This window comes from Leptonychotes weddellii, chromosome 4 (genome assembly GCF_054177405.1).
Source record: "Leptonychotes weddellii isolate Sample4059 chromosome 4, ASM5417740v2, whole genome shotgun sequence".
NCBI lineage: Eukaryota > Metazoa > Chordata > Mammalia > Carnivora > Phocidae > Leptonychotes > Leptonychotes weddellii.
The window spans coordinates 16789307-16808119 of NC_138372.1; the positions used below are offsets into that span (position 1 = coordinate 16789307).

General features: G+C 51.3%; 1 protein-coding gene across 2 annotated transcripts in view; it reads right to left on the reverse strand.

The window, feature by feature from the left end:
• Positions 1-2363: 2363 nt before the first annotated feature.
• The window catches only part of STPG1 (sperm tail PG-rich repeat containing 1), a 50435-nt gene continuing 33985 nt past the window's right edge, over positions 2364-18813 (reverse strand). For both annotated transcript variants that reach the window (XM_081817756.1, XM_006744711.3), the window contains 3 exons: positions 15295-15460; positions 7307-7497; positions 2364-5087 (listed from right to left, as the gene is read on the reverse strand). In XM_081817756.1, coding sequence (XP_081673882.1) covers positions 5011-5087; positions 7307-7497; positions 15295-15460 — 434 coding nt within the window. In that variant the 3' untranslated portion in view covers positions 2364-5010. The remainder of the gene's footprint in view (positions 5088-7306; positions 7498-15294; positions 15461-18813) is intronic.

Sequence of the window (18813 nt, forward strand, 5' to 3'; positions counted from 1 at the left end):
GAGAAGCAGAGGTGCCCCCGGGAAGGCAGCAGGATCCTGATGTCGAGATCTCTGTCTGGCGTGGTCACACAGGCTGAATGTTATGACCTTGGGACCATTGACTAGAGATGGAGAAGTCCCGGGAAGGTCAGGATGGCCTTGCCACGGACCGCACAGCTGGGGCCAGTGGGCAGAGCCCACGGCTGGGAGCCACGTGGCCTGAGTTCCTGTGCCACCTCTGCCCCAACAGTCCGGGCCAAGTCATTTTCCCTGCAGCTGACTCGGCAGCTTACAGAAATGGGTGCTCCTATGTCTTCCCAGCTCTGCGGTCATGACATCATGTTGGTACATGGGGGAGTATTTATGCCCCAGAAATTGACAACTGCTACAAATCAAGGCCTTTATTTCCTCTAGGGAACAAATGACAGATCAGAGCATCTGTCCTTCTTTCCTTTCTTCCTTCCTTCCTTTGCCAGCTTCCTAGCACACCACCACCTCTAGGCCTCAGTTTCTTTAGCTATGAATGAGGGTTCTACGTGGGTCTTTGTAACTATCATCTTTAGAGCCCCAGAGCTGATTGGTGGGTCTCAGAGGCCACCTCGATATGGGGGAGGGGACAGCTGCAGCCTCTGAGGATCCTCCCGACTTCACTCATGGTGGATCAGCTTTTCCCCTTTTACACATCAGGGTTTCCCGTAAACTTTTGTCTGAACAAAACTTTTAAACCGTTTGTAAACCACAGATGCCTCCAAGGGCCTCTCAGCTCTGACAGTCGGAGCCAGTGGTCTTAATTCCCACGGCCCTGCCTGGAGTCACGGCCAGGGCCAGGGTCAGGCCAGCGAGGCCCGAATCTCAGGCACAAAAATTAGGAGGAGTCAAAGAGCTCAGGAATCAAGCGAAATCAATGCAATGTTTTTTGGGTTTTTGTTTTTTTAAATAAAGGCAAAAACAAATCCACAATGAACAAAATATCAACATTTGAAGCCAGGATCAGTATTACTTATGTCTCCTGTGACCTCAGACACCCGTATGGCTTGCATGTCACCGGCTCGAGGGACCCTGTAGGCATCCAAATGGCTGTGTCCATTCCAGGCCTCACGACAGCTATGACGTCACCCAAGCTGTCAGCGCAGGACAACGCGTGAGGGTGGGATGGCAGGGTGTATGCAGGGAGTCAGCACATTGCCAGGCGCACCGGAGGTGCTCAGCCTCTGTTCACTTCCTTCCTTCTTGAGCTTCCTGCCAGAAGCAGCTGGGGAGCCGGCAGATGGTGCTTCTCCAGCTTGGTTTCGCCCTTGGAATCACCTGGGCAGCTTTTATCCCTTTGCCCACTGCCCAGACCCCACGGCCTGGAGCATTTCTTTATCTATTTTTTAAAATTTTATTTGTTTTGGGGCACCTGGGTGGCTCAGTTGTTAAACGTCTGCCTTCGGCTCAGGTCATGATCCCGGGGTCCTGGGATCGAGCCCCGCATCGGGCTCCCTGCTCCGCGGGAAGCCTGCTTCTCCCTCTCCTGCTCCCCCTGCTTGTGTTCCCTCTCTCGCTGTCTCTCTCTCTCTGTCAAGTAAATAAATAAAATCTTAAAAAAATAAAATTTTGTTTTTAAGTAAACTCTACACCCACCGTGGGGCTCAAACTCACGATCGCAAGATCAAGTGTCACATGCTCTACCAACTGAGCCAGCCAGGTGCCCCCGCCCTGGAGCATTTAAATCAGAATTTCTGGGGGTGGACCCAGACCTCAAAACTTTTTAAAGCACCCTGGTGATTACAGTGTGCAGTCAAGGTCAAGAACCACTGCTCCACAGAGGCCATAATTATACAGGCCTTGAAGCCTTTGTCATCTGCCAGGGTCTGGCTGGATTAATACACACAAGGAATCAGTATCTGCGCAAATCAGAGCATCTGTCTTCCTGCCGAGGGGTTCAGGAAGAGAGCTGGGCAGCCCCACACCCGCCATCCAGCAGCCGCAGTAAAGCCACGAGGGCTCGGTTCTCCTCAGCAAAGCCACCACATGATGAGACCAGGGCTGTCAATGCCTATAAAAGCCATTTGAGCCTCAAAGAGAGGCCTGCCCTCTGAGAAGTCAGGGGCCAAGCATGCCTCCTGAGCCTGACAGCTGCCATTTTAGGACCGTCTTTTACTCCAAAGAGTCAAAGGGGGAAAGGAGCTAAAGTAATTGCTTTCCAAACAGGAGTGACTTTAGAAAGGTGGCCGTCAGCTGGTGGAGAGTGCATCTCCTGCCTGGTGGCTTTCCCCTGGAAGACAAGAAGCCAGTGAGGGGGAAAGGGATGAAGGAGGAAAGCAGGCGTGAGGTATGAGTGAGTGAGGGAATGAAGAGAAGGAAGGGAGGGAGGGAAAGAAAGAGGAGGGAGGGAGGGAAAGAAAGAGGAGGGAGGGAGGAGGATAAATAGGCGAACAGCAGACAAGTGAGCAAATGGAAGCCAAATGGAGTTGAGCAATTAAGTGTATTTATTAGACCTTCACTACCCTAAGTGTCGTCCATGGACCAGCAGCATCAGCATCGCCTGAGAGCTCGCTAGAAATGCTTACACCAAAAACTAGTACAATGTTCTATGTCAATTATATCTCAAAAAAAAAAAGAAAGAAAATGAAATGCAGACTCTCGGGTCCCATCCCAGATCTACAGAATCTGCCTTTTATAACAAGCTATCCAAGTGATTTGCATGCACATTAAAATTCGGAAAATACTTTAATAAACTATCATTGTATCCTAACCCTAACTGGGACACATTATCATCATGCTGGGAACTTTAATACAGATACCAAGGCCCAGACCCTACCTCAGATTAATTAAATCAGAACTCTAAGGATTGGGGCCTGGGCAGCCTGTCTCTGTAACAGCTCCCAAGGTGATCCTAACGTATGGCCAGGGTCTGAGAACCGCTGGGCTGGACAGCGCTGTAGACAGCTCATGACATGTTAAGAGAGGCTAGACATGGTCAAGACAGACCCTCCGAGTTCAGGGCCTCAGCTCCACTCATGTCTTTGATAGAACCCGGATTCAGACTGGCCAAGGGCAGCCCTGCCATTCTTTTTCCCAGAGTCCCCTTTTTCCTGACCCCACGTGGAGGGGGCTCCTCTGGAGAGACGGCCTTTACCTGCCGGTGCTCAGCCTGGCTGCCCGAGGGCAGGAGAGGCCTGGCTCATTTTCCTATACATTTCCCAGCCTCTGCCCACAGAGACCCCAGGGCCGGCGGCGTCCAGCCCAATCGTCTGCTAAAGGTCCCCCAGGGTCAGAGGGACCTAAATCTCAAGGCGTTGGGGTCTGGCCCCATTGTCAAAAGTCTGGGTTCAAAGAAAGGTACAGCATCAAGTGCCAACTTTGCAAGGGTCTTCCAGAACTTCTACAACCCAAGGGGACAACGGATGGCCTGCAGAAGTTTCCTTTAGCCCCAACAAAAAATTTCAAGTTGAAAGATGGTTGTCAACATCTCCAATCAGGAGATTTCACATTTTAAAGACTTCCCAGATTCCATTGAAACTCTGCAGATGTGGCCACAGTTAGCTGGAGCCGTGTTGGATGCCCCTTCAGACGAGCGGCCTCAGCTCCCACTCCCTATCCCGGCCTTACCTACTTTCCTCTACGCACTACCTGCCCAGCCCCTGGAAGTGTTGACCTTGAGCCCCGGAATTTGAATCTGACTCTTCTCCTTCAAGGAGAAGCTACGGACCCGACAGGAGGGGAACACAAAGCATTCTGCCCCGAGGTCCAGCCTTGCACGGTGCTTTGCCAGGTGCTCCAGGCCACCTCCCACGCACCCCAAGACAGCGTGCATTGGCGGGAATCTGGGGTTCACAAAAAGGCCAGCTCTTGTGAGATGCAAGAATTCAGTTTAATTGGCTATGGTATTCTATCCTTCTCCCTCCCTCTTCCTCACCCACCCCTCCCCAAAGGGAGGGCCAGTCAGCAGCCATTCTGACAGGAAGGTCGTTCTCTGGTCACAGAGAAAAATCAGAGGCAGGGCCCGGGGAGTGAGACGTCTTGACTATGTGGGGCACGGGAAGGGGGCTGCACCAGAGCCCTGCACTTGCAGACGGGAACAACGGTATTTGGGGAAGGAGGGGATGGGTGCTCAGTTCCAGTTCCCCTTGGTTCTTTGGGAATCTCTTCCTCTTGCCAGGAGGAAACCGATTTGGCGGGCCAGAAAATATCCACTAAAGACTGTGTCGCACTTGAGCAGGAGGTCTGGGAGGAGATGGAGGCCAGGCCTGGGGACAGGGAAGTCCCGGGGAAAGAAAGAACCTGCAGGCGCCAAGTGGTGCGTGGCCTCCCTGCCCCTCAGAATCGCAGTTTCCAGGGCCCTGGCTCCGGCAGGCTCCTGCCCACATGGGCTGCCCAATACTGAGCCACTAAGTGGATGTGGTGGCCTCTCCTGAAGGCGGGTAATGAACACAAGTGACCACGGTGACTGGCTGCCATGCTCTTCCCAAACATGAGATACGAAGGCTCAGCTGGAGGCAAGGGCCCGGGCAACCCCTTCATGTCTGTCACATGCACCTCTGGGCCTGCCCAGCTCCTGAGACTCCAGGGGAAGTCTGCAAGTCAAGGCCGAAGGATGGGAGTGTGCCTGTGTTGCGGTCCTGTGTGGTCCACCCAGCAGGTGCACTCTGGACCCCAGAGCCGTGGCTCAGCATCAGGCTTCTAGATGTGGAATCTGCTGTTGGCCACCTTCTCCCTGGAGTCTGAGCTTCAGCAGCCCCCTACATCCATGGGGAGGCTGCGAAAGCCAGCATGGACAGGTGCATGGCCAGGTAACCAAGGGAGGCCCTGTCCACTCCTCATTTCTGCTCAGGAAACCACCCAGTCCAATCTCCAGGGGGCAGCTCAAGACAAGGACAAACGCAGGAGCCCAGCTCTACACCAGCTAGGGGCGGAGGGGACGGGAGCAGAGCTGCCCCCTGGGGAGTCATCTGTCACTCATGAAATGGGCATTCTCTGAATGAATGTCCTGGGGAACCTGGGTGGGGCAGCTGGTGGCCAGGGTTCTCCCTGAGCTTGTGTGAGTCCCTACAGCACTGGGATCCATTTGTTGTCCTCGTTGTAGAGAAAGGACTGCTTTCCAGGGAATTCTGGCCTATACGTGGCTGTGAGGCAAGAGAGAGGGAGAGAGAGAGAGAGAGAGAGACAATATTAAGAGAGCAAAGGCCAGTTACTCAAGCCCCTGTCATTCTACATCAGAGCTGGCATGACCAGGGGTAGTCCCGTCCCGGCCTCTGTATCTTACACATGGGGAGGCAGAGAGGGGAGGGGACTGGCCTGGCTGAGGCAGGACTTGAACTCTGGCTTTCAGCCTTCTTTAACTCCCTGTAACTTCTTTAACAGAAGAAAATTTACAAAAGAGTTTTCTATCAGATTTGAAAAAACTATGGAGTAAAGCAATACTTCGAAAGAAGCAAGGTGTCACCTTGGTGGGGTTTTGTTTTCATTTAGTTCAGAAATTTTCAGAAGGGAAGGGGTGCCTGGCTGGCTCAGTTGATAGAGCCTGTGACTTTTTTTTTTTTTTTTAAAGATTTTATTTCTTTTTTGACAGAGAGACAGCGAGGGGGGGAACACAAGCAGGGGGAGTGGGAGAGGGAGAAGCAGGCTTCCCGCCGAGCAGGGAGAGCTCGATGCGGAACTCGATCCCGGGACCCTGGGATCATGACCTGAGCCGAAGGCAGACGCTTAACGACTGAGCCACCCAGGTGCCCCGAGCCTGTGGCTCTTGATCTCCGGGTCATGAGTTCAAGCTCCACACTGGGTATGGAGCCTACTTAAAAAAAGAAAGGGAAAAAAAAAAGAAATTTCCAGAAAAGCGAAAGCCATGACAACTGCAGGCACATTCTCTCTAGGAGACCAGGTGCTAGGACCACCTGGGGGTGAATGGAAACTCTCAGACTGATGCTGATTTGGCTAACGAGGGTCCAGGCCGATGAGAGCACCAAGCAGTCCAGACTGATCTGGACCCACCGGAAGCCAAGAAGGCAGATGTTTGCATGGGGCTTCCTCCAGGCCACCCCTCAGGGAAGCCCACCCTGGCGCAGGTGATCATGGCAACAGGAAGTGGTCTGCGCCTGGGCGCCAGGTGTCCCACACTACGTGCAGAAGGGAGAAGACCCTCAGGACAAGCTTCTAGAGGCCTGGGTCACACAGGCTCAGACAAGGATCCTGACTGGGCCCTGGGCCTCCTGGAGAATACCGTGTGTATGGAGTGTTAGTACCTTTGCCCAGCCAAGCTGAGCTCTGCCTGGCCTGACCAGTGACCGCCAGGTCCAACCTCTGCAGTCTTCTTGACTGGATTATCATTTCTACATTTCCAAAGCTCTAAGGATGGCTTTCCCCGTCCTGTCCACCTTACATTTTACTCACCTGCATGTGTGGAGAGGAAGGTGTCTCCCCTACCAGACTGACGCCTCTGGGGGTAAGCACCAAGCTAAGTCACCTCTGTCTCCCCAGGGTGGGAGCGTCACCAGTGTTCACCGAAAGACTGAATTACGCAGACCTGCAGCCCCCTCGGCTCTGCCTTCCTCCTCCCACACCACCTGCCTGCCAACACACCTGTCGGTCCCCAGTGCCACCAGCTCTGGCCGACATAAGGGGGTGGCATAGCTAAGGGGCTCGAAGAGAGCTACAGAGAGGTCAGGGAGTTCAGAGACCAGCTGCTGGAGTAGGTCCCTCATGCTGTTAGCTTCCAGGTAGGTCCCAAAGGTGACAGGGCCCCCCCGTGTCAGCCATCTGGAAAAAGGCAGAACTAGACCGTTCCCAGGAGCTGCTCCAGGGAAGAGTCCCTGGCGTGTCTCGTGACAACAGGGCACGGAGGGCACGGAGGGCACTGAGGGGAGACAGCCTGCTGCTCCGGCCTGCAGCTCTCTCACTGTGGCTCAGCGTACAACTTGCTCTCTGGGCCCTTCCCAGCTGTCAAGTGATTCGGCCAGAGTGATCTAGACATTTCTAAGAACGTGCAATTGTTGGACAATCTAACAAAAGCTATGGCCCCTTTCTCCAAAAATTAGTGTCTTCGTGCTCCAAGTCTGCAGGCAAATTCAGGGTCACAGACCCCTCTGGAGCCCATCTCTGAGCCTCTTGGACATCCATGGTCATTGATTACAAATCCCTGGCCTGGATTAACTCTAAGAGCCCTTCCACCTAAAAACAAAAAACCCCTTTCATACTCCAAAGGTGCAAGCTTAAAAGTATCCCAGATCGACTCTAACCTCTGTAACCTGTTTGGCAAACAGCCTATAAATCAGTGACATCTGATGGCCCAGGAATGACAAACAATCCCAGATCTGGTTTTTATAGTCATTTAAAACACTCCTCTGACCTGGGCCCGGCAGGCCTGGCTGGGACGGGGCCGCTGTCCACCGGCTGGTGCTGGACACAAAGGACGCAGAGGAGATGAAGTGCCTGGGGGGCCCCGCGTAGTCCACGATCTCGTACTGCCCAGGACCTGGGAGGGGCGGCTGCGGGGGCAGGGGCAAAGGCTGCGCCGAGAAGTTCAGGATGGGGTTTTTCCTTCAAAAAAGACAATATGTGAAGATAGCACTCAAGCAGTCTGTCAACCAAGCCGAGACCTGGCGGGTACCGAGTTGTCTGCATGAGGACCCTCAGGCACCAGGAGACCTGGGCGGAGCCTGGCTCCGCTGCTTGTGAGGCGGTGGGGGGGAGGGGGGCCCGGAACCTCACTTTCCCCTTCTGCACGACGGCGGATTCACAGGACTAAACTCATAGGCTTGTTGTCAGGCTGCAAAGAGATGACGCACCTCCAGCAGTCATGGGGGCGGGGGCAGCACAGAGCGAGAGCACAGTAGGCACTTTACAGATGTCGTTGCTGAACTGGTCAGGAAATGGGACAAGGCCTCCTGAATTCTAGCGATTTGCCACTCCAGATCAAGAGACCTGGCCAGCATTGACATTTCAGAATCCTACTAAATGTCTTCCTGGCAAGGCAGGATGTGCGAGTGGGAAAATACTTGGTTGGAAATCAAGAGCCCTCTGCCTCACACTTACCATTTACACTGAAATTGTTCCTTTCCGGGTTTATCTCCTTGCCCTTCAGGAAAAGGAGTCTTTTACGTCCGGCATCGAGAGACTACATGAAAGGTCAATGAAACCCATGCTGGAGCCCGAGCTCTGTCGCTAATTCACTCTGGGCCTTAGTCTCCCCATCTGCAGAATGAGGAGATTGGATATGATATCCTCTAAGGTCCCTTCCAGCTATGACCAGGCCATGGTTCAAAGAGGTCCACTGGTTGCCCAGGGAATTCTGGGATTGTTCTGGGAATCCCACTCCTCTCTCGGCCGTGCAGTAGAAGGCTGCCCACTCCTACCTCACGTCTGAGGCTTCGTCTAAGGTCTTTCACCAAAAGGAAAGGGAAAGTTCTTACAGCACCGAATAGCCACAGGAGACTCACCCCAGCTGGCAGCCAACCCACCCAAACAGAGGAGGGGACCGGGATTCCCGGCCATTGGTGCCCTGCTGCCCTTTGGCCAACACCTTTGGAAGCGAGGGCATTTTTAAACTCAGAGAGCTAGAGGGGGCCTAGGGATGTCTTATCCAACCTCCTCATTGTGCTAAAGAAATTGGAGCCCAGAGAGAGGAAGCGAGTCCCCCAAAGTCACCAAGCCAATGAGTGGTAATACCAGCTCCAGAACTCAAGTCTCAAGGGCCTAGCAGTTTGGGGAAGGCATCACGGCCGAGGGGAACCTTTGAGATTTCGAGTCATGCAGACCGGCATCTGAATTCCAGTCATCCCACTTACTGGCTGTGAGACCTCAGACGAGTCCCTCGACCTCTCTCTCCCTGCAGCAAGGAGCAACAACACTCTCTCTCTGTATGGTACTTGGTGAGTGGAGAAAGGAAGGCACTTGGCTTTGCACCAGCCCACAGTAAATGCTCAATAAAAGCAGCTGTTGTTAGTAGGATGGCCCTGCAAGCCCGCTGCTTGGTCTCAGGGCAGCAATGGAGCCTCAGAAAGAGGCTAGGGGGCCCCTTGCACAGAGTCACCCTGGGGCAAGCTGGCCACTCCCACTGCCAGGCTGTTGAAAGTCATCGTCAATCTGCTTGAGGCTCACATCTCAGGACAAACGGACAGCTGGCTGGGATGCTTATATTTAGAACAAAGGTGCCCACAGGAAAAGGAGAAAAAACCATGCCTCTTTCTTGCCCTCCAGCTGACATGGAAGAACTAGTTGTAGTGTGTGATCAACCACCTCTCCCCTTAGAAATGAAAGCAGGCTTCTCCTTGTTCTGGCTTGTGTCACCCCTTCAAAGCACCCCCAGAAATTTGATGAGTGTGGGACTGGCATCACTGAGAGATAGGCTTGAGTCCTAAAAGCTGGAGCCAGAATGAGCCAACCACTACATGAGGTCACCCCAGGGGTCTGGGTCACCCCCGGGCCCCATTCTTTGAGAAGGCCATGAGGTGTCTACTCTCCTAACTGGGGACAGTTTGCGGGAGGCTGGGCCAGTGTCTCATCAGGATTCTTGGCAAGAGGGCCTAGAGAGATTCCTTGCCCTCCACCCCATCCACGTGCCCAGGAGAGGCTCAGCACCGGCAGCTCGGCTCTCTGGATCCTTAAAGAGCACCAGCCACATGTGCAGCCATGTGCCAGGCACTCTGGGGAGTCCAGACTGTTCTGTGCTAAGACACAGACCCTGAATGCTCCCAAGGGCTTGACAGTCCCCTGCTAGTGCCAGTCGTGGCTGGTGATTAAGGAACTACAAGCTCTGCACCCACACAAACTTGGGTTTGAATCCGCACTCACTAGCCGTGTGACCTTAGAGAAGTCTCAGCCTCCCTAAGGCTCCGTTCCTTCATCTATGAAATGGGCGATAATAATACTTTCCATCCAGGTTTCTTATGAAGATTAATTGGTGCTTTACTTGTATTATTTTTTTTAAAGCAAGAAATATTAGAATAGAGGTAAAAACACTGCACTGGGGAGTGGGGTCGGAGGGGTGGGGGGATTCCAATTACGTGAATCCAGAACTCTACCCTAGAAGAGCTAACGTTTGCCCAGCAAGGTAAGCAGGAATTCTTCAGGTAGAAAAGGGCATTTCCCACAGAGGAAACAGCAGGGGCAAGAGCATGGACGAGGCATGAGCTGCAGCTGCATGTGGCAGGAATTGGGACAAGGAGGCAGACACTACGGAGCCTCCTAGACTACCTTCAGCCCTCAATGCACCCATGACTTCTAGGATGTCCACCTGTTTCTGACCATCCACCCTCACAAACCCCGATGAGAAGCTAAATGAATAGCTCCTATTTATGGCCTCTCCATCCAGCCTAACCTCCCATGCCACTTGCTCCCATTTGACCTTCCGGAAACCCCCAACACAACACTGTTCGACCACGCCTTGCCTTTGCCTGCGCTCTTCCTTCTGCCAGGATCACCTCCTTTCCCTGCCAACTCTGATCAGTCTTCACATCTCACATCCTTCCGGGAAGGATTTCTGTGGCCCCTGCCCTCCCCCTGCCCCATTGCCCTTCCTGGGGCTCCACAGAGCAGCATGGCTCCTGGAGTCAGCTGGACCTGCATGCCACTCCTTGCTCCACCACCTTCATCTGTACTCTATGTAACAGTACTGTCCTGCAGGGGAACTGGCAGCGTGACGCTAGGTGACATCCACAAAAGCTCTTAGCTCAGCGCAGCTGGGCCCTCGATACATTCTAGCCCTTCTTCTTTTCTCTGTACAGAACATGCTAGGTTTTCTAACGCTCTTTACGTGCCTAGCTCTTTAAGGCGGGGGACTGCATCTGACTCATCTTTGAGGCCCCATCCCTATTCCCCAAGACATTTGCTGAACTGCAGAGAAAAGCGGAGGGGTCTCAGCAAGTCGGGGAGCCCAGACATCTGAACCCCACCTGACAGTTTTAACATCGTTTGGGGCTGCTCCCTCCACGGCGGGGTGGGGCTGGGCAGATCACAAAGGTCATGCTGGATCAGACCCAGGGCAGCCCTCAGTGCACTGTGACCGGGGCTTTTATGAGCCTCATTGCTCAGTTATAAAAGCCAACCTGGTCCTGCCCCGTAGAAAGAAAACATCTATCAAAGGCTCTGAGTTGGCCACAACTGGATTAAGTATGTTTGCAACTCCCAATGTGAACTGTTTGCAAATCGCCCAAGAATAATGAATGTCTCCGAGGACTCAGCAGGTCACTCGGGGAAGGCATCCGAGACCCTCGGGACACTCCCAGGCACCGATTCACTCTGCCTCGGGGATTCCCAGGGTTGGGCGGGATAAAGGGGCAATTTTTTCTCATCATTAAAGGGCAGCCGGTTGCCTCTGGGGTGGAATGCAGCATCTGTTTAACAGGGTAGAGGGTGACAGATTACAGCCGCTTGGGAAGAAGCATCCCATATCTAATTGAAAATCCCAGGGGAACTTTAGGTGGGCCATGATAATTACCCAAATTGGCGCAGGGCCAACAGGGTTTGATTCTTCAGCTCTGGCTGTGGCAGGACAGCGTGTCTGTGCAAAACCAGTGGCTTAGAAACTCCAGGAAGCAGATCAAGGGTTAGAAAGATGTCAGTGGGCGTTTCTCCTCCCTGCTGGCGAGCGTGTGTGGAAGGCAGCACCCGGGAGGGACTAGTTTGATCTCTAAAAAGCCCTTATCCTGACTCACCCTGATTCACTGACTCATCACTGTGACGGTATTGAAGACCTGAAGCGGACACCTCACTTACCTTTGAAAGCCCCCGCTGTAAGCCGATAAATGCTCTTAGCTTTGCGTCGGAAGGTGGCCACTGCAAAGAGACAGCTGTGCGCTGTTCTTCAGCTAGGGAGCCCAGACATGGTCATCCGAACATCCTGCCAGCCCTTAGCACAGCACCTGCCCTCCAGGGGCCACTCAAGAAGCAGCAGGTGAGTACAGACGACCCGCTCACATACCTCAATAAAAATACAAGTTGCGTGTATCGAAAGCTTACCGTGCGCCAGACCTGGTGAGTTCTGGGGGTTATCTTATGTTATCCTCGCAAGCACATTACCAAGTGTTCGTTTCACAATTTGCAGAGTTGAATTTGAATTCCTGGGAGTTAAGGGCCCCCTCCCCACCCCCAGGCTCCCAGAGCTGGGGAGTGGGGAAGGGCGGTTCAGTGCTGGTCTGACTCGGAGCCTGTGCATACACACATCCCCTAGGCCACATTGCCTCTGTAGCTCATTCTCAGCTCTGGGGGCCAGAGGGGGAGAGCGGAGACAAGACAAGCCCATGCCTGGCCCCCTGCCGGCCTCCCAAGCACATCAGCCAACCCTCAACTCCCTGGGCTTCACTTTTGTTGGTGGGTAACATGGGACCAGCCATTCTAGGGACAACTCATATCGCCCGATTCTTCCTGCATCCTCAAGAAAGCAGAGCCTAAAGGTTACTTTTGCAAGCTGGGACCCTCCCCCAAAATAAGGAGCCAAGCACTGTAATTCAAGACAAATAAGGAACCTGGGCTGCTTGCACTAGCCACAAGGAAACCCAGTGATGACTCTCAGGTTCTCTGCCACTGCCCCATGCAGCCCTGGAGAGCGAATAGTGCTCAGACTTGGTGTGGATAAAGTCTCAACGAAGTTACATAGAGATGGGGAAGAAACAATACAGACTTTCTTAGGTGTGGATAAAGTCTCAACGAAGTTACATAGAGATGGGGAAGAAACAACACTGCCTGATGATCCCAGCAGGTGCCCGTCCCCCCCCCCCCCCACTCCTGCCACTCCTGTCCCTCTCTTCCCTTCAGGGACACAGGAGAGGAAACAGAATTCCAATTTGAGAGACTGGAGTCTGGATACTCCCTCAATAGAGGGTATTTAGCTGTATCTTTGCTTTATATTAACTCATTTCTTCGTCATTGAACATAAACCAATGGATGTTTGTTTAGATCACCCCAGAGCACACTTGAGTTTTATCTTCTTGTTTTTTAAGTATAATTACAGATTTCTCAGCTGTATCCTTTCCATGTCAATTAAAAATGTATGTATTTTGGGCCTTCTTTGTGGGTCCAGGCTGGTTCCGTGTTCACTGCCCCTAGTATGTGCTCCTGAATGACATGGTGAGCAAACCCGGGGGCCTGGAGTGTCAGAAATGGAAAGACCTCCCCCTCTTTTCACACATAAAGAAATAAGGCCCACGGAGGTGCTGAGAGCAGCCCCAGACCATGGGGGAAGTTAACACAAATGTCCTGCCCAGGGCACCATGCACTCACCAGGGGGAACCCAAGTTTAGGAGACACTGGGTTTAATAAATTTCTTTACTTCGGGACATCTCATAGCCTTTAATTAGGCCAGGCACACAGTGGTGCTCCCAGGGGCAGAGAGTTCGTATTCAGTGCTTCCTAGACTTGTTACCAAAGATCTGTCATTCACAAAGCATCACAAAACAGCCAGCGATCCCCAGACACCCCCAGACACACCAGCACCACTGCACTGCACCCAGCTAGAAAGACTGCCCTCCGGATCTGCGTAGCCAACAGCCTTGGGGCCACATGATCCAGCATTTTGTTGCACGTGCCTCTGCTTTGCTCTGGAGTCATTCCCAGGTGAACCCAGCTGAAGGTATGTATGGTGCCCTGTTCACCCGAGCACCCCCACAGCCTCCAGCACAGACCCAGAAACCGACAGAGCCTGTTGACTGACAGGTGCAAATGCCATAAAATGAGAATTATTTCAAACCGCTTGTCCAAACTTTAGCAAACGCCGAATGGCACTTCTCTGGGGAAAGCAGCTCAACACTGAGTGTTCTCTACTCTCCTTTTCACTACTTCCTCGAGGAGCTTCCAGATTCAAGCTAGGGGCCTGAGTGTCTATGCCAAAGAGGAGCTGTACCCTATTTGCTCATGTGCCTTGGATACCGAATAGCAACATCTATAATGATAAAATTCTCATCTAACCCTCACAGAACCCCTATGAGATAAGACTCTTCTCTCCACTTACTAACATGGAAACTGAGGCTCAGAGAGAAGAAGCCTCTGCAAGGGACAGAGCTGTGACTCACACCCAGTTCTGCTAGCTCCAAAGCCTGTCCCCTTACCCACTCTATTTGCTGGCAAAGCAGGGGAAATGTGGTGTGCAGTGACGCCCTAAGCCCGCCTGGAGGCGGGGGACCCCGACGTTCAGAGAGAGCCTGCTCCTGGAGACCGTCCTACCCCAGTTTTGAGCCCTGGAGCCTGTGAGGGGTCAACCTGCAGAACCCAAGAGCCAAAGGGCAGATGGGACTTGCCCAGTGGATTCCATCTGAGCTCTGAATCCCTTTTCCAGATCGGCAGGTTCTTGTCTTGCTCCTCTCCCCAATCCCGTCTCCTTGTCCTGCGCTGGAGGTCAGAGTAGGCTCGATGTTGCCAGCCTCTCTCGGTTGCCTGGACTTCTGACCCACTGTGTGTATGAGCCTGGCTACCCGTCTGACCCCCAGGGGCCAATCCTGCCTGGAGAGGACTATACTGGGGTGAGGTCTTAGATGGTGATAGGCAGCCTGACCTTACAGTTAGTTCTAGTTCTAGAACCATCTGAGGAATAAATAAGCCCTGTGAGTTCTTGAATCTGTTTGATGAAACTAGTATTAAATGCATAGTGTACTAATCATGTTAACACAAATCCCCAGCTTCACTTTTTAAATTTGTGCTAATATCGTCACCATTTGGACCTACTCCATGCCAAACCTATGCTATAAAATCTGAAAGCAACACTATGAGGCATGAATTTATCCCCACTTTACTTCACAGATGAGACCATGGAGGCTCAGAGGGCTTAGTACAGTGCCTTAGGTCACACTGCATGAAAACAGCAGAGCTGAAGTTCAAATCCAGCAGATCCAACCAACTCCACGGTCTACACTTCCAACCTATCAGTACAAAACTATGACAGCCCCATGCTGCTGTATATCTTGCCACCCCAGTGAAGATTTTATGTTATAAAAGTAGAATAATGTCAGCACCAGGAAAGCACATCATCAGGAGGGATGTGGAAAGATCCAGCTAGTCCTGAGCCTGATTCCCAGTGGCATTTCAAGTTAGCTGTGTGCACATAGGCAAATCCTCAGCCTCATTGCAGCCTAGCTTCCCAGTCTCTGAAGTAAGAATAATAATTCTTACAATAGGGTCATTGCGATGGTTGAGTAAGACGCTAAGTTGCTGGCACATAGTAGTTGCTCAATAAATATTATGCATTAAATAAGTATTTATTGAGCACCCACTATGTCAACGAGGGCCCCCGGAGAGTGACCTGGAGTTGTGTCCTGCCAACCAGAGACACCCCTTTCTTTTCCGCTTATGTTGGGTCCTTCCCCAGAACCTCCTTTCCAAAGAAAGATCAGAATAATCAGGACTCACGGGATAAGAGTCTTTTTCAGAATCTTGGTGTGATCATTGGGGTTGTAATACCCAGGTCCCGGGCCTGTTGATGTCAGTTTTAATCCACGTCCAGTTTTTGATTTAAAACAAGACATTAATACCTTTGGCGACTGCTTCACAAGGGATTCGTTGATATTATAATGCCCTAAGAAGAAAGACATTTTAAAACAGAATAAGGAACTCTTCTCAAGTTAATGAAAAGCAATGCCTCACACCTAAGAATACATTTAATACTATAAGGGGCTATCACTCCACGATGGTCTGATGGAAGGGCTGCCTGAAGTAACTGAAAATTACACTCACCCTTTACGAAACATGCTCACAGCAGCCCAGCTAGGTGGGTCATTGTCACCTCCATTCTAAAGAGGAGGAAAGGGAGACTTGGAGATATTGAATAGTTTTGCCAAAAAGATTTCATCTAATTTGGAACTAAGCCCGGCTTCCTCCTCCATAAGGTAAGAATAATTCTTCCAACGACAGGGTGGTTAGGATAGTTGAGTAATACTGAAGTTCCTGGCACATAGTAGGCATTTAGTAACTATTATGCAATCCACAACTATTTATTTAGCACCTACTATGTGGACCCAGGGCCACCTGTCTCCAAAGTCCATGCTTTCCCACCATGCCTTGTTTCAAGAAACCGTGAGAGAATAAAATGAATTTGGCTGCGCACAAAGCTTCACGAGGAAGAGAGGGTTCTGGGCTGGGGGAAGAGGAGGTAGGGTCAACCCTAAATTGTCGGGAGCCCCGTCGATGGGTGCAGGCGTTTTTGGAGTGCAAAGAGGCAGTACTGAGCAATAGTCTTGAGGATGTCTGATCCTGACTCAGCCTTCCCATTACTCAGAAATTAAGGAAATTATTCAACATCCGGGAAAGCTCTAAGCATAGAGACGCACACAACAGCAGTAGCCGCAGTGTGAGAAGCGGTACGTGGCCAGAAGGTCCGAGACCAGGGGCCCTGTGCTGGGACTAGCAGCCCGGTCTGATAAATATGGAGACCATAAAGCCGCATGGCCATGTTTCTGAAAATAAAGGTGAGTGAAAACAATGCCTACAAGTCCCTATATACTATGATGACATCTAGGGACAAATGGATCCGCCTGAATAAAAATAGGTGGGAGCCCAGAAAAGTGGTAGCATTGTGGGTCGGAAAAATATTTCAAGTTTTCTAAGCATTGTAAGATTGATTTCGTTTTAAATAAAATGTACTCTTCCATTGCAAATGTACTGAAAACAACAATATGGCGCATTAGCAAGTTAGCGTATTAGCGAGATTCTATTTAAATGATCATACCCAGTGGTGGCAAAGGTGAGGAGAAACAGGTGCCTCATTGAAGCAGGAGGAGAAATTACCTCTCTGCTGAAGAACAGTTTGGTCACACACACACACACAAAAAAACCCAAAACTTAAATATTTTACATACTTTTGACTTAGCAATTTCACTTTAAGCAATTAATATAAGGAAATAATCTTGATTGTACCCAAGCTGTGAGCTATAAGGATGTTTGCTGCCTAAAACAACCTACATTTCCAGTAAGAGGCCATTTGGTCCTTAACTTACAGTACCGCCATGCAATGGAATACCATATATCCGTTTCAAAAATGATATTCTTAGGAGGTTTCTTAATAACATGAAAAGATGTTCCCAATATATGCTTAAGTTTAAAAAAGGCAAATGTCCAGTATAGCAATATTTATAATATTGGTATACTCTCTCATATTTTGTTTCTTTTTCTCTCATGACTGTGTAAATATGTATATTTTATATATATATACAAAATATATATTTTTTCCCTTCCACAGAAAGGTTAAAGCAACCCCTTGATTATCAAATTCTGAAAAGCAGAAGCAAGGAGAGAAAGACACTCGTGTTCCTGCGGCCCAGAGAGAACCAAGGGTAAGCACTGGTGTTTATTTCCTTCTCGTCTTTTCCTGAGTGTGGTTGGAAGACTACACAGTGTTGATCTCACAGTGCAATTCCCATTCTGAAACCCATGTTTTTCTTTTTTTTTTTTTTAAGATTTTATTTATTTATTTAATTGATAAAGAGAGAGAGAGACACAGCGAGAGAGGGAACACAAGTAGGGGGAGTGGGAGAAGGAGAAGCAGGCCTCCCGCCAAACAGGGAGCCTGATTGTGGGGCTTGATCCCAGGACCCTGGGATCATGACCTGAGCTGAAGGCAGTCACTTAACCAACTGAGCCACCCAGGTGCCCCATGAAACCCACGTTTTTCAAGTGACTCTTTAACATCTGCGTTTCCCCCAATCTAATAGCTTTTTTTTTTTTTTTAAAGGAAAAATAGAGAGGAGGACATTCATGATGTGCTTAGCAAATGTAAACTTCATAAAATCCAACCAGCAAATGTGTGAAGGTGAGCATTTTGCTCAGAGTTGAAGATAGGCCAGTCCTGGCCCTCAGCCCCTGAGGAAGGGGCCCTCGGAGCAGCTGGGACAGGGACCCTGCAGGGGCACCAGTCACATCTGTTTTCCCCCAGCAGGAGGAGAAGGAGCCACCCGTTATTTCTGAGAGGTCCAAGCTGATTGTTTATCACACAGGGGCAGATTCCCCAGGCAAGTTTTGGGTGGGGAGGGTCTGAGGCACCAGGTATCAAGTGGGATGGGCCTGGACTCAAATCCACCGATGGGACCCTGGGCCAATTACCTGCTTTCTAAGTATCATTTTTGCCTGAAAAATGGGGATCAATAATAATAGTACCTCACGCTTTCTGAGCAAAATGATTGCGTGCTGGCCAAACCCTCCACAGGGTCTGGAGATCATTCGATGAGAAACGTAAAGCCTCTGGTGCACAGTAGGAGTTTAACACTTCCTGGTACCCACATACTCTCCCCCTCTGCTCCATTACAAGGGGCTAGGGGCCCCTGAGGACCCTCCCGGAAGGAGTGGGTGCATGTGGCCTGCTGAGAAGGTGCCCACATCTCGGGGTTCACTGGCAGGGCCTCTGGCCAAACTCCAGGGATGCGGGCTTTGTTCTGTATAAACAAACAAGGTGGGGCTTTGCCTATGATGATGTAAGCCAGGGGAGCTTTAGCCCGGACTTAGCCTCCTAATTAGGGCTGGTTTTGTTATTCAGTTTCGGACTGATCTTCTCAACTTTAATCTGGATTTGGTGAAATCAATTTTACCCACACCCCGCTGCAATTTTACCCACACCCCGCCTCCAAGAGGTGTGATTGCACAGAAACCCTCCCTGTTCCTCCCCTCAGCTCCGGGGCTCAGGGCTCCCTGGGGGGAGGACCCACTGGGAAGGTCTACTCTGACGAGGGCTCCCAGAGTGCCAGTGGTGGCGTCCCCTGACCTCTCTGGAAACCTTTCACTGAGGCTGGAAGTGGGGAGCAGGTCTGAGAGAACAGGACGGAGCAACACCTCTCCCAGCCCAGAGAGGAAAACACTTGCAGACCAGCTCTTGGGGCGGTCTCAGAAGTCACTGGGGGCTGATGGGGGCAATAGTCTCCTCGGTCAGACCCCTCTGGGCTT